This window comes from Adiantum capillus-veneris, chromosome 28 (assembly GCF_014529385.1).
Source record: "Adiantum capillus-veneris isolate H3 chromosome 28, ASM1452938v2, whole genome shotgun sequence".
Lineage (NCBI taxonomy): Eukaryota > Viridiplantae > Streptophyta > Polypodiopsida > Polypodiales > Pteridaceae > Adiantum > Adiantum capillus-veneris.
This window is the reverse complement of record NC_140958.1, coordinates 66,361,842-66,375,212: the sequence shown is the minus strand read 5'-3', so window position 1 is coordinate 66,375,212 and position 13,371 is coordinate 66,361,842. Positions and strand designations below refer to the sequence as shown.

At 41.6% G+C, this 13,371-nt stretch overlaps 1 protein-coding gene across 2 annotated transcripts in view; it reads left to right on the top strand.

The window, feature by feature from the left end:
* The window catches only part of LOC147420585 (putative NOT transcription complex subunit VIP2), a 125,611-nt gene extending 118,706 nt beyond the window's left edge, over positions 1–6,905 (top strand). For both annotated transcript variants that reach the window (XM_086503923.1, XM_086503924.1), the window contains exons 13-14: positions 6,268–6,412; positions 6,494–6,905. In XM_086503923.1, the coding sequence (XP_086360049.1) occupies positions 6,268–6,412; positions 6,494–6,553 (205 nt within the window). In that variant the 3' untranslated portion in view covers positions 6,554–6,905. The remainder of the gene's footprint in view (positions 1–6,267; positions 6,413–6,493) is intronic.
* The last annotated feature ends 6,466 nt before the right edge of the window (positions 6,906–13,371 follow it).

Genomic DNA, 13,371 nt, shown 5'->3' with positions numbered 1-13,371 from the left:
TTGCATTGGATCAGGGTCAGATGGCTGCACCATATTCCTTAAGATTCCCCCGATCGGAACAGACAGTTGAGAAGGTTGCCGGTTGGAAGCTCTCATACTTTCTGGTGCCGGAGGAGGTACCACCTTGGCCATCAGAGGGGGTAACATGTAGTTCAAAAATTGTTGAAAACTTTGCCGCATCGGAAGATTCTGCTGAGGATGCCGCGAAAGAATGTCGTGAAGCTCATTGAGCAAAAACTGCAAATATTCTGCTGAATCCATGAATTCCAAGTATTGGGTTCTTTATGGCTTATGCCCTGTAAGATAAAGCGATGAAGACGAGCACCACGTGCCAATAGAAAAAGAACAGACTGAACAGATTGTTAGCACTTCATTAACAACTGAACTGAAAGAGAGACAGACGACACGCGACACGAAGTGGCGGAATTTCACTGGAGAGAGTATTGGCCCTAAACCTTGGCGCCCCTTTCAATATTTCTTTATATTGCATCAACACAATACAAGCCGGTACTCCAGACTTTGCACCTTCGCCAGGAAGCATGCGAGAGAATGAGCCCTAACCTCATGTTTAAAGGCCCTTGGCCTAAAAAGCAGTTTAGAGTAAAAAGCCTTCAAACTTAAAAGCATCTGGTCCAAAAGCAAAGCCAAAAAGTTGCGAGCGTAAATCACGGAAATCCGTACAGCTTGCCACGTCATCAGCCAACACAAAACTCGGAATTCTGCCACGTCATTAGTTTCTGTGTGTGTGCAGGTCCTGCTTATTTTAATCCTTTGTCACTTGGGGCCCCATTGAACGGGGTCCCCATAAGTTGGTAGGGCTTCTTCTTCTGTTACTTGTTCTTCTTAGGGTTTAGGCCCTTCGGCCAGCATTTGTAAGTTGGCTCCATTCTTTAGGCTTTGACATGTCAGCAGTTTGTTACATAAGCCCAAGAAGCTTCTAACTTTATGGACATTCTTCAAATCGGGCCAATCACGCATAGTCTCAATCTTGGTCGGGTCGATCTGCACTCGTGGTGCTGAGACGATGTGTCCCAAAAAGTGTATCTGTGGTAGGAAAAATTCAGTCTTCTTTGCGTTGATCACCAACTTGTGATCTTGCAATGCCTGAAAGACCTGTAGCAGATGTTCTCTAGTTCTCTCTCATCTTTGTAGAAGACAATAATGTCATCAAAGAAAGTGCAACAAAAGATCTGTACTCTGGGTAAATCATGTCTGTCGTTGGGTTAAAGGTCGTTGGAGCATTGGTAAGGCCAAAAGGCATCACCAAAAACTTGAATAAACCGAAGGTCGTCCGAAAAGCTGTCTTCTAGATGATATTTGCTCTTCAAATCTATCCTGCTGAAACAAGAGGATCCTTGCAACCGGTCTAGAATATCATCGATCCTAGGAATCGAAAATCTGCTCTTGATGGTGATTTTGTTGAGAGCTCTATAATCAATGCACATACTCCAAGATCCGTCTTTCTTCAAAACCAGCAACGCCGGAGAGCAGTAAGGTGAAGTACATGGCTGGATAAGACCCTTTTCCAAGAGGTCTTTCACTTGGTTTATAATCTCTTCATTCTAGGCTCGGCTCACACGGTAAGGTGGCCGGTTCGGTGGTGTGCTTCCAGGTATCAGATCAATGGTATGATCCTCAAGAAGAGCTGGTGGCAACTCGCGTGGCAGGCCCTCAGAAAAGCTATCGGCATGAGTGTGGAGAAAATCTTGGCGTTCTTTTTCTAGATTAGACATATTCTATGTCTCTCCCGAAGAGTGAGTTGGGGTCGTGCATCCTTATCTTTCTGTTCTTGGGGGCTCTTCTTCTTTCTACTCTCATTTTTAGAAGTCTGTTCGGTTCTCTGCATCATGATCTCATCTATGGGGTAATGAGACTGTGTGAGATATATGGCAAAACCCCATTTCGCATGACTCATCAGTTCTTGAATAGAATCTGACTTTTGTTCTAAGCAGTGATCTCGGATCTTTGTAGGCAGTCCGCAGCTAAACCGCTCAATCCGTTTTTTAAACGAGATCTTTGTAAATGAAGAAGCGGGTAGAAAAGAGCTCCAAAATCTCTTGCATTATGTGTCCAAAGTATGTTTCTTGGTCATCCGGAGATGATTCCAAGCAGTTCGTATGTCGCGTTCGTACTCCGGAGTCAACCAAGAAGAAATAAAAAGCCTTATAATATCAGGAATTTAACTGGCGCTTTCTTGTTCAGTAGAAGAGTGGACCACCATGTTCGAGCATTTCCCTTGAAGTAAGAGGTAGGCCCTCCGAATCTTTGAGTGCTTTGAGTAATGCCCTCCAAAGAAAGCTATATGAAACTGCTGTATGAAGGCCAAAGCTCTCGAAGCATCTTGAATCTAGAAAAAGTGTCAAATTTAATTGACTGTCCACCTTCTTTAAATTCTCGAACTCTCTTGCTTTTATCCTCTAAAAAGTCATACTGGTTGGCTTTATAGGAATTCTTCTTCTTTGCATAAAATTTGTGATCGTCGGAGTCCGAACTATCCGAAGACGAGTCCTCTGTAGAATTGTCAGAAACTGGGCGAAACTTAGGCTTCTTTGCCTTTTTCTTGCCCTTTCCAAAGCTTTGCTTTTTGCTTCACTTTTTCCCTTTCCTGTCTTCTTCGCTCGAGTCAGAAGAGCTAGAAGAACTGTCAGAAGAAGAAGAAGAAGAAGAAGAAGAAGAACTGGATACCTCTTCAAATTTGACATGCTTCTTCTGCTTTCTTGCCGAGGCAAAAGTAGATCGACGACCCAAATAACCAGGGAAGTCAGTTTCTTTCTTTTGCTTTTTGACGAGCTTTTTGGCTTTGTTGTCACAAGACGGGCACCACATGTCAATAGAAAAGAACAGATTGAACAAACTTTTAGCACTTCAATAACAACTGAAGTGACAAAGAGACGACACGCGACACGGAGTGACGGAATTCCACCCCAGAGAGTATTGGCCCTAGCCCTTGGTGCCCCTTTCGGTATTTCTTTATATTGCATCAACACAGTATAAGCCGGTACTCCAGACTCTGCACCTTCTCCAGGAAGCATGCCAGAGAATGAGCCCTAACCTCATATTTAAAGGCCCTTGGCTTGAAAAGTAGTTTACATGAAAAGCCTTCAAACTCAAAAGCTTCTGGTCCAAAAAGCAATGCCAAAAAGCTGCCAGCGTAATTTAGGGAAATCCGTACAGCCCGCCACGTCATCAGCCATTGAATTTTCGGAAATTTGCCCCGTCATGAGCAGCTACGCAATTTCTTGTGTGTGTGTGTGTGGGGGTCCTGCTTTATTTCCTTTATGTCGCTTGGGGCCCCATCGAACGGGGTCCCCATAAGTTGGTAGGACTTCTTTTGCTACTTGTTCTTCTTAGGGTTTAGGCCCCTCGGCCAGTATCTGCAAGTTGGCTCCATTCTTTAGGCTTTGACACGTTGGCAGTTTGTGACATTGTTGTTCGCGTCAAAAAGCTGGGTAATTCTTGTATCAACCACCTCTTTCAATTCTTGCTCTGTAAACATCCTCGGAGTAGGAGGTTTCTTGAGTGCCGGTTTGAGGGGTGGTTCTGTGGCCTTCCGCCACTGGGAGTGCACTTTGTCGAAGGATGTTTGAGTCAAAAATTTTGCAAATTTCGGATCCTTCGCAAGATTGATCATCATCTTTGTTGCCTCGTCAACCAATTGTCAACGTTCCATCTCTTCAATCTCCGCCTGAGTAGGCAGAGGCGGGCGGTACTCTTCGTGAGAATCTTCTTCGTGATCTCTTTGCGCATCCCTAGATGCAGAGGAAGTCGACTTTTCGTTGTTGGAATCCATAAGTGCCTTGAGAAAAGGATCGGATTTTCGGTAGAAGAGAAATCGGCTGCGCTATGATACCACTGTAACAAACTTGGACACACCAAGTCAAGATTCTACCGCGACACAGTAGAGATTCACTTCAAAACAGTTCATAGTTTACAATTGATTCGACACGGCCCGACGGAGTTCCATGCCTAGAGATGTTGGCCCCAAAGATTGGCGCCCCTTTCGGTATTTCTTTTTGTATTAATCTGAGCTCAAAGTACAAGAGTGGGAGGGTTCTCACTCTCAGACTCTGCGTCCAGATGCTTTGAGTTGTGAGACCCTACCCACGTATTTAAAGGTTACAAGGGATGCCTAAAAGCAGAGCCCCAAAAGCTTTCACTGAAAAGCCTTGCAAAAATAAAGCAGCTAATCCCCAAAGCCTTTTCTCTCTTGCATAGAATTCAGCCCACGGCAAAAGCTGGAATTCCTTACAGCTTTTGCCACGTCAGGCTGTTGCCGCTTTTCCCGCAGAAAATCTCAGAGGTCGGTACGGCAGTGCCACGCTAGCATAATTTCCACGTTTCGCGTGGTTGTCCTGTTGCATCGGTTCTGCTACCCCACTTTGGGAGTGTGTCGGGTCATGCCACGTCACCAGTTTGTGACACTATTCTCTGAAGGTGTAGCAAGCTCTCGCTTCATACCATGGTCCACACGAAACTGAATAAAAGCATTGGCAGTAAACTTTCCATCGTTGTCTGATCAAATGGTGTTCAACACATGGTTGCTTTACTTCTCCACAAGAGTATGCCAATTCTTGAAGAGGCGAAATGCCTCGTGCTTATGCTGTAAAAAATATGCACAAGTGAAGCGGCTAAAATTATCCACCAATAACATGAAGTAAAGAGCCTTGCTGAGGGAAGGGGTTTGCATAGGTTCACTAAGGTCGGTGTGAACGTTGCAACTCCAATACGGCAATGGCTCGGCGTGTAGAAAGCCTCGGGATGGATTCAGGATGTTGTTTCCCACAAATGCAAGTAATGCATTTCCCATGCTTACTCGCAATATCTGGTAAGCTTTGGAGCATCTGCTCATGATAACAAACTGAGATAGGAAGATCGTCCTCCTTACGCACATCTTAAGTTGGTTCAAAGCCGTGGTGCCATTGTAAGCTCGAGCCGCGTGATTGCCAAGTGGGCTCATCGAAATCACTTTGGCTGCCATCTCTGGAAAGTCAAACTCTTTCTAATAATAACCTCTCCCAAGATTCTGGACATCAATGACCTTGCCCACTCCGGTAAGGAGGGGGCCCGGGAGCAAGTCTCAAACCTAGCCTTTGCTGGCCGTGTGCCAACAATCGTGGAGATGGCCAAGGTGGCTTGAAGCCTTTCAACCTTCGCCATCAAGCTCACTTGCTCTTATGTCGAACGAGCAAGTCGAAGGGTCGGGTCCGTGGTGTCGGACGAGGGGGCTTCATTTAAGTCCCTTTGAGGTGAAAGAGGGGTCACCATTTTGTGTTTGCTGCTGAAAAAGGAAGGCCAGGATGTCTATGGAGACCATCAGTAGGCTGAAATCAGCCCACAGATAGCGCGCGAGGGTGAAGGGGGCTCGAGGGGAGGGGAAAGGTGCTGCAAGACGGGGGTGAGAGCAATGCGAATCAGGGATAGGGGGCGAGTGTGATCTACTTGCTCAAGGTCAGGTTTTGCATGTTTGTATGCCATCCTTCCCATTTACTGATACGCCTCTAGAGAAATTGCTTGGCAATGCTTTTTTCATAGTGTTGGCTACTACACTTTGACAAAAATGTATAAAGGTCTTTGTGAAGTCGAGTTTCATACTAAGGCATTAAAAGGCACCACATGTGAAGATGTGTTTCAAGTCTTGTGCTTCAACTAGAAGGTTTACTATCGGATCTTGACCTTAGTATTGACCAGCTCCAACAAATGCATCGCTCAGCTGTGTGGACTTAACTTTGCCAGTTATTGGTGCCACTGTCTTTCTCTCTTAGGAACTATAGCACAGGGCAATTAAATTCTAGTCTTTATCCCTCCCACATTGCTGTACTGATAAATTTGCTTCTCTTGAGTACACACATTTGAAGGAGTTCATAACCTTAAAAGGCAATCAACTTTTTCAAATTTAAAGCCTATGCATCTCCCATGTTTTGATATGCATCATTTCAGTGATGGTTGTCAGTTACATTAAATGATTTCCCCCAAGCTTATCTAATATGGTATGATACGGCAGTCTGGGGGTTATAATATGAACGTTTGGGTTGCCTTGTGCATGCAAGATATACTTGGAATGGCCATTATCTTGTTTATAGCTTCTCTCTTTTTTTCATGTTTTCATATGCTTAATGCTGTTGAGGGAGTGACGCAACAGTAATAAACATGTGAAAATTTCAGACTGGGAAATTTATTTGCAAGGAAATTCTGTGCGTAGAGAAGCTTAACAATTGCAGAGAAACCTATCTCGACTTCTGAGTTTATATTGCAATAATCTCTGTGCAGGTGCAATAGAAACTGGTTCTATCACAAGGAGTTACATATGTGGTTTATGCGAGTTCCTAATGTAGAGCCTCTGGTTACAACGCCTACATATGAACGAGGTTCCTACTTCTATTTTGATGTCAATGCCTGGGAGGTATTAAGGAAGGTAAAGTTTTGAACTTGATGCTTTTTATGACATAATATTTTCAGTTGTCGATTTGAAGGCAAGTGGACAAATCTATTGCAGGATCATTTTGTGCTACACTATGAAATGGTGGAGAAGGTACCTTTACTCCCCCAGCATTAGAGTCCTTGCCTTTGTTCTATAGACCCGGTCGGAGAATAGCTGCTTGTAACTTGTAGCAAAGCTTTCCTGCCAAATGTGAGAAATCTCACGTCTTTACCTCATGCGATTTTTCCTCCCCATTGGAGAAAGCCAAAGAGGTACAGTTTTGTCGAATGGCAAGTGTGTAGTTATCTTGGTGTATTAAGTGAGTTTCCTTGTGTAGCCAAGGCACCTTCCATTCTTGGAGCAGTGGATGGTGTGCCAATAGGAATGCTACTTTAAAATAATCTTCACAATTTGTAAAGTATACCACATTTGTACCACTTGTTAAATGTCATTGCAAAATCGAAAGAAAAGGATTTCAGAAACAAAATGTGTGAAAAGGTTTACTTTTGCAGCCAGTGTGTCTGTGTTTAGGCCAACTGCCATGTGGGTATCACGATCTTTGGAAATAGCCATTTACCTTCTATGGAGCAATTGCAATAAATTGGATGGAGCAAGTAGCACAGCTTCAAATGAACTATTGATTACTTACTTCCCTCGGCTGTTCTCTTTAGAGGCCGACCATGTTGGGTCTGCGACAAGAAAAGCATGTCATGCAGTTGATAGCAGGTCCGTTGCTGACGTTTCGGATCATGTACTCCTTTTGTGATGCGAGTTTGAAAGTGGAATTGAAGCAATTATGTTAGAGCCTGCCGTTTCGTTGTCAAGCATCCTATTTGTTGGGGCTTTTTTTTCGAGAGGAAAGTAGTGTTAATGCGGACGCTTTTTTAGCCTGTGTAAAATGGCATGCTTTTCGTAAACCCTGCCATGAACAATCCCCCCCCCCCCGGGGGCGCCAAAGGAAAAAAAAAACATTGAAAGGCAGTGCCATAGCCTGCAGAGGTAGACTCCTATCTATTATCAGAGCTTTAACTTGTGTTATTGAACTTTCTTTCCCTTCTTTGAGGAAAAAGTTTAGTGTCCATGTAGCTCTTTGGACTCTTTAGCTCCATGAGTTACCAAATTTATTTTTATTTAGTCTAAACTACCCTTCGGCAATTACGAGTCATTTTCATTACCTAAAAGGTGTTTGAGATTGATCAAAAGTGAAAATCTAAGGTTGGATAAGTACTTTCTGTGTGTGTGTGTGTGTGTGTGTGTGAGAGAGAGAGAGAGAGAGAGAGAGAGAGAGAGAGAGAGAGAGAGAGATGCATGTGTTTGACTTAAAATGGGCTACAAAGTGGGAATGACGAGGCCACAATCAATGTATCAAAAGAGCGCTAGGACATTTACAAGTTGCAAAGATTTGTGTAGGTTCTTTTTTTTTTTTTTTGTTGGGGGAGAACAAATTGACCTAGAAATGGCTTTGAGATACCTTTTTTATTGTTTGAGAAGTCCTTGGGAAAGGGGGAAAGAGCATATAGTGTCGGTCTTAATTGTAGAGTTTTGGATGCAATGTGGAAATTGCATCGGAAAGCCAACATTTGCACGGGGCCTTATGATAAATGGATAGTTTGCATATGATTTACAGATCATTAGACCCAACCCATTAGCACAACCTAGAGAGAACAAAATGGATCTTTCAATTTGTTACTTCAGTAGACAACACAATAGTTCAGAGAAAGAGAGGTTGGAAATAATTCATGTTGCCAAAAAGTTTAGACATTACCTTTTCGCAAACAAATTTGTATGTTTTGTGGGTCACTAGACACTATTGGTTGTATACTTAGATTATTTATCATATTGTTAGAATTTGATTTCACATGGTAGTCAAAAAAGGGGACTTCTCATTAGAGGACAAACCATTTGTCTCGATTGATTCATGGAGAAGCACCTCTTGGAGTTGACGATGATCTGTCAGACTCCTACCTTTTCCATATATAGATGGTAATAAAGTGGAGCGAACATGTAATCCCACTGCTCACCATCAGTTAGTAAATGTGCCAAAAATTAGAGACTCGGTATGCAAGGTATCTACTAGAATAAGTAGACACCAGAGTTTTTTGGGGCTCCTCCGCTTTGAAGAGAAGCATGTGTCTGTGTGTAGAGTAGGTTTGAGCTCCTTCAGGCTTTCATGCAAATGGACTCACAGATTTAGGCTTCGAGAAAGCACACAAAGCTTTGAGAAGGAGAAGCTCAAAGTCGCGAGTATAAAAATAAGAATGAGGGTGAATATACATTGAACGTAAGGAAAAAACCCTCCTATTGAGAAAAAAAAGGTGCCTCCATGGTCATAACTCTGTTTGCACATTTCACCCTCAATATATGTACCAATTCTTCTTGATGCCATGAACTAGAACTCACATATGGGGAAATCCTAAACTCACTCGATCAATTCAAAAATAGAGTAAGCCCAAAGCTTGAGAAAGAGCTTCGAGCTTCTCATGAGGCAAGGATTTTGTGAATAGATGAACATGGTTGTGGTTGTCTTTGCTTCATATCACCTGTTGTTGGCAAAGCTATAACAACGATAGTATTATGAAGGTGATGCATTTCTACATGTTCTATTATGGGTGATACATTGTTTGTTAAGTAATTCTTTCTTCTTTAAGACCAATGGCTTAAGGAATAAGGGTTTATTATCAATAAGTATTGGGTGTGATCAAATGGTGCAACATCTCAATATACAACTGCAACACCATTTTGCTTCCTCTCAAATTTCTATTACCATCTTTCACCTCTTTTTGTGTGAATTTATTCCTAATTTCCCACATCTTTCCATAGGTTTTTGTTTCACTTACAAGATGAAGGAGATAATTGTTAGCATAAGTCGCTTCAAGTGGGAACCTACTGCAAACTATGTATGCTTCTATCAGACAGTCAATGCTATCACTAGCTTCTACCTAAGGCAATTTAAGGTCCTCTTCCCTTTCTCTTTGTATCATATTTTCCTTTATCCTCAAGTATCTTTCATATTTATGATGATATCATTTTGTGTTGACTCTTGTCTCTTACATATTTCCTACATGTAGTAGTAGCCTTCAAGAAAAATGCTAAGGGAATTAAAAGTCGTGGACTTCCATACTTAGCTTACATGTTTTGGTTTGACCCTATAAGGGAAACCATTATCTTCTATTTGGAGACATTGACGCCCTAAGGTAATAATCATTTGTTGAGGAGTTCTCCAAAACATGCAATCTTTATAGTTCACTAATTCAAACATCAACTAAGTTAATTAATTGACGCCCTAAGGTAATAATTATCTACCGAGGAGTTCTTCAAAACATGCATTAAGCATAACAATCTTTATAGTTCACGAATTGAAACATCAACTAGGTGAAATTGTGAGGCATTTTTCTCTTCGTATAAAAGTGCATGTTGAGAGGTGTCCTAAGCTAGAGTTTCACACATGAGATGTGTTGTGGATTATAAAAGTTTTAACCAATAAATAACTAAAAAAAGGATATTTATATGAAGAATATCTCAATTGAGTGACCATAGACCTAAAAGACAATTGTGAACTTTATAATGCTGATGGAGAGAAGGCAACCTCCCATTATACAAATTCCACAATGAGAACAATGAGTGTGGTCATCTTTGAGCCTCAATTGAATGAAGAGGACCTAGTGGAGAAAGGGAACAAGATGTTTATCTAGTCTCCATAGAAATTGTAGCAGTTCATGCTACACGTCAATGTATGCAATGACCTCCCTGCAAATTGTGTTCCATCATGCCAATTGAAGTGGTGCTCCATAGAACAAAAATGGGCAAATCATGAAACCAGCAGGTGTTACTACAACATATATCATGTGGAGATCTACCTCCTCTCCACACAAATTTTGAAGATTCCTGGTTGTTTTTATTTTTCTCAAAATTGAGGGCAGTTGCTTCCATATCAAGGAGGACTTTTATTCACTATTAATACGTGCTTATGTTTAATTCTCAACTTCCATTCAAAATAAGCAATGTAAATAGAACTCTCTATCACCTACTGTTCTTAGACTTCAAGTTCAAAGCAACCACTTCTATCTTTGGATGCATGCATGAAGAGAGAAAGAGAATCCCAAAATTGCATCTTTGCAGGCATCTCACTTTTTCAACAGAAATTAGCTTCTTGATTCTTAGAGGAAGGCGAGTGCTCCAAAACATCCTCACCAGGTGACCTATTGTTTTACCCCCTCTTTTAAAGCCAATAGAATCATCAGAAGCTCCATCAGAGGAAGCACAAGATACATTTTTGGTTTCTTTTATGCTATTTTTTTCTCTTAATCATGGCATGCACTCTCTTGTTTGCATAGCTCATGCCCTCTTATCTTTCATAAAATTATCTTATTGTGATTCATGCTCCATGAGATGAATAAAGAGGCAGGAAGGGCACATGGTTATCCAAGAAAAAATACATCAAAGGTTACCCGACCAACCTTACATCTTAACCTTATTACAATGTATTCTCCACCAGCACTTTTGAAGAACAACATTAGAGTCCAAGGGCTCACACTTTTGTTGAAACAGTAACACATTCCTAGAATGCCGAATAACACTTAATACAGTGGCTCTTACTAGGCATATGTCAGTCAGAAGATCCAAGTCGTCAATGCATATGAAGCCCAAGGCGAGGTCACACCTAAAGAAAGGAGTTCCCAAATGTGAATGTACCTTCTTGCAGATGGCTCTTGTGAAGTCACTGAATTTTGGACATCCCCAGCACAGGTGCGTGAGTGATTCGTTTGGGTGGTTGCATCTGATGCAGTACCCTTCGGAAAGACCCCTAGCTTTGGCTTTATCATCACTCATAATGAATCCAAACAAACCCTTCAATAGTATATTTATTTTTTATCCATGACATCTTGTCTTGCATATAGTTATATAAACATGATATTTTACAATAAACACACATACTACCTCCACACTACTCTCTCAAGTCACCCTTGGCCGCATGACTACTATATACAAGACGGGACACAGTAAACAAATACTCATTGTTGCTAACTTGTCTCATTTCACAGGTAATCTATAATACTTCTCTCACTAGGTACTAGGTTGGGATATAGTTCCAATATCCCAACCCTTTCTTATGGCTTTAAACAATTGAATCTTCATAAGCAACTTCTTGAAGGATGGTTTGGAAAACCATACATTATTTGCCCTGAACACTACTTCATTTGATGATTGGATAGCCCATCTTGTAGTTTCTCTTGAGGCTCTTATCTTTGTAGAAAACAAAGATAGATATTTATGTTTCTTTTATTGCAACTGTAGTCAACAATCTCTATATTCTTTTATGGAGATTCCGATGATTACCATTGGAATTAAACAAACTAAGAATGTCCCAATTAAATGATCCCAATACCCTTCCTCCTACTAGAACCATAAAACTTTTTGCTGAGGTCATCCCTCTCCTCCCAACCGAACAGGTGGAGCTTGATGCCATGAGATTGGAACGCAAATTCTGGGAGTGGGCGTGCCCAATTTTGGATGTGCTCAATTTTGGACCTATAATGATTATGTGGAATCTTTGGAGATACCTTGAGTTTTATGGAAGAGAAAGAAAAGTCAAGTGTTTTTTGAGGTTCATTTGAAAACAAAGTTAAGTTTTCCTTGGAGGTGCATTTAAAGGAAAGTCAATGTGTTAATAAGGGGTGTCCCTGGGGAGGGGGTCCTTGTGTTACCATATACATGTGGTAGTGATGTGTGTGAACACACTTAGGACCATCGGGGTATTTTTTTTTCATTAGGAGTTTTTTTTTTCCCGTGCATTGTACATACGTCCATCACTCTAGAGCTATCTTATTTTTCCATTGCACACTAAGTAAAACACTCTATGTTGTGTGCTTGAGCTTCTTTTGTCTTCTCCAAGGTGTGTGTGTTTTCCTGCACACTAAGTAAAACACCCTATGTTGTGTGCTTGAGCTTCTTTTGTCTTCTCCAAGGTGTGTGTGTTTTCTTGCAATCCCAATTCTAACAATTGGTATCAGATCAGATTACGTCCTCCCAGGCTTAATTACCAGTAGCTCCAGCACATGCCTGCTCACTTTCTCCGATTTCCTGTGACCTTTGGCGAGCGTCACTAGGTTGACAAATACTTCAGGCAAGCTCATAGAGCTTGGTCTGCTCAGATTTTTGGTTTGGGCTCATTTTGACCTCCATTTCCACTACAAGTAGTACTGCACATGCAATTTTGTCATTTTGTGCAAAAATTCTGTCAGTTCTATTTTTTGCATAAGGTCCTTACAGCCTACTATGGTTTGTGCAATATAGCACGTGTTGTTTTCGCTTCGTTTCTCCACTTTTTGGGTAGTATTTACATCAAGTGTAGCATTTGCCATGGCTGACAACAACAACACAGATGTGTTCAAGATGTTTGCTGCTGCCGAGGAGAGATTGGATGGGGACAATTATCCTATGTGGTCTTATATGATGCAACATGTCCTTGTGTCAAAGGGCGTTTGGAACATTGTGCAGGGCATTGATGTACATCTTGGTGCTGAGGATGTAGGCGATGTTGAGGATGTTGCAGGTTTTGGTGGTAGGATTGCTGCTGCCAGAGCTATTTGGCCTATGGTTGCGCAAGCTCATTGGGATGTAGAAGATATGCAGGATCATGCATTACTCCTAAGATTCGTTCAACAAAATTTTCAAAACAGGCTTGGGATATTGTGGATGGTCTTTATGCAAGTCGCGATGAGGCTAACATTGCATTGCTGCGTAAAGAGATGGAGTCGAAGATTAAGCATGAGGAAGATGATATGGACACTTTCTTTGCTAGTGTCAATGATATCAATGAGAAACTTATTTTTGCATGCGAAGTCATTCTTGACTGTTCCCTTGTGCAAACTATTCTTGATGCTTTGCCAGATTCTTACAAGAATTTTGATAGTACTTGGAGACTTATGACCCAAGGAAATCCAAAAGTTATC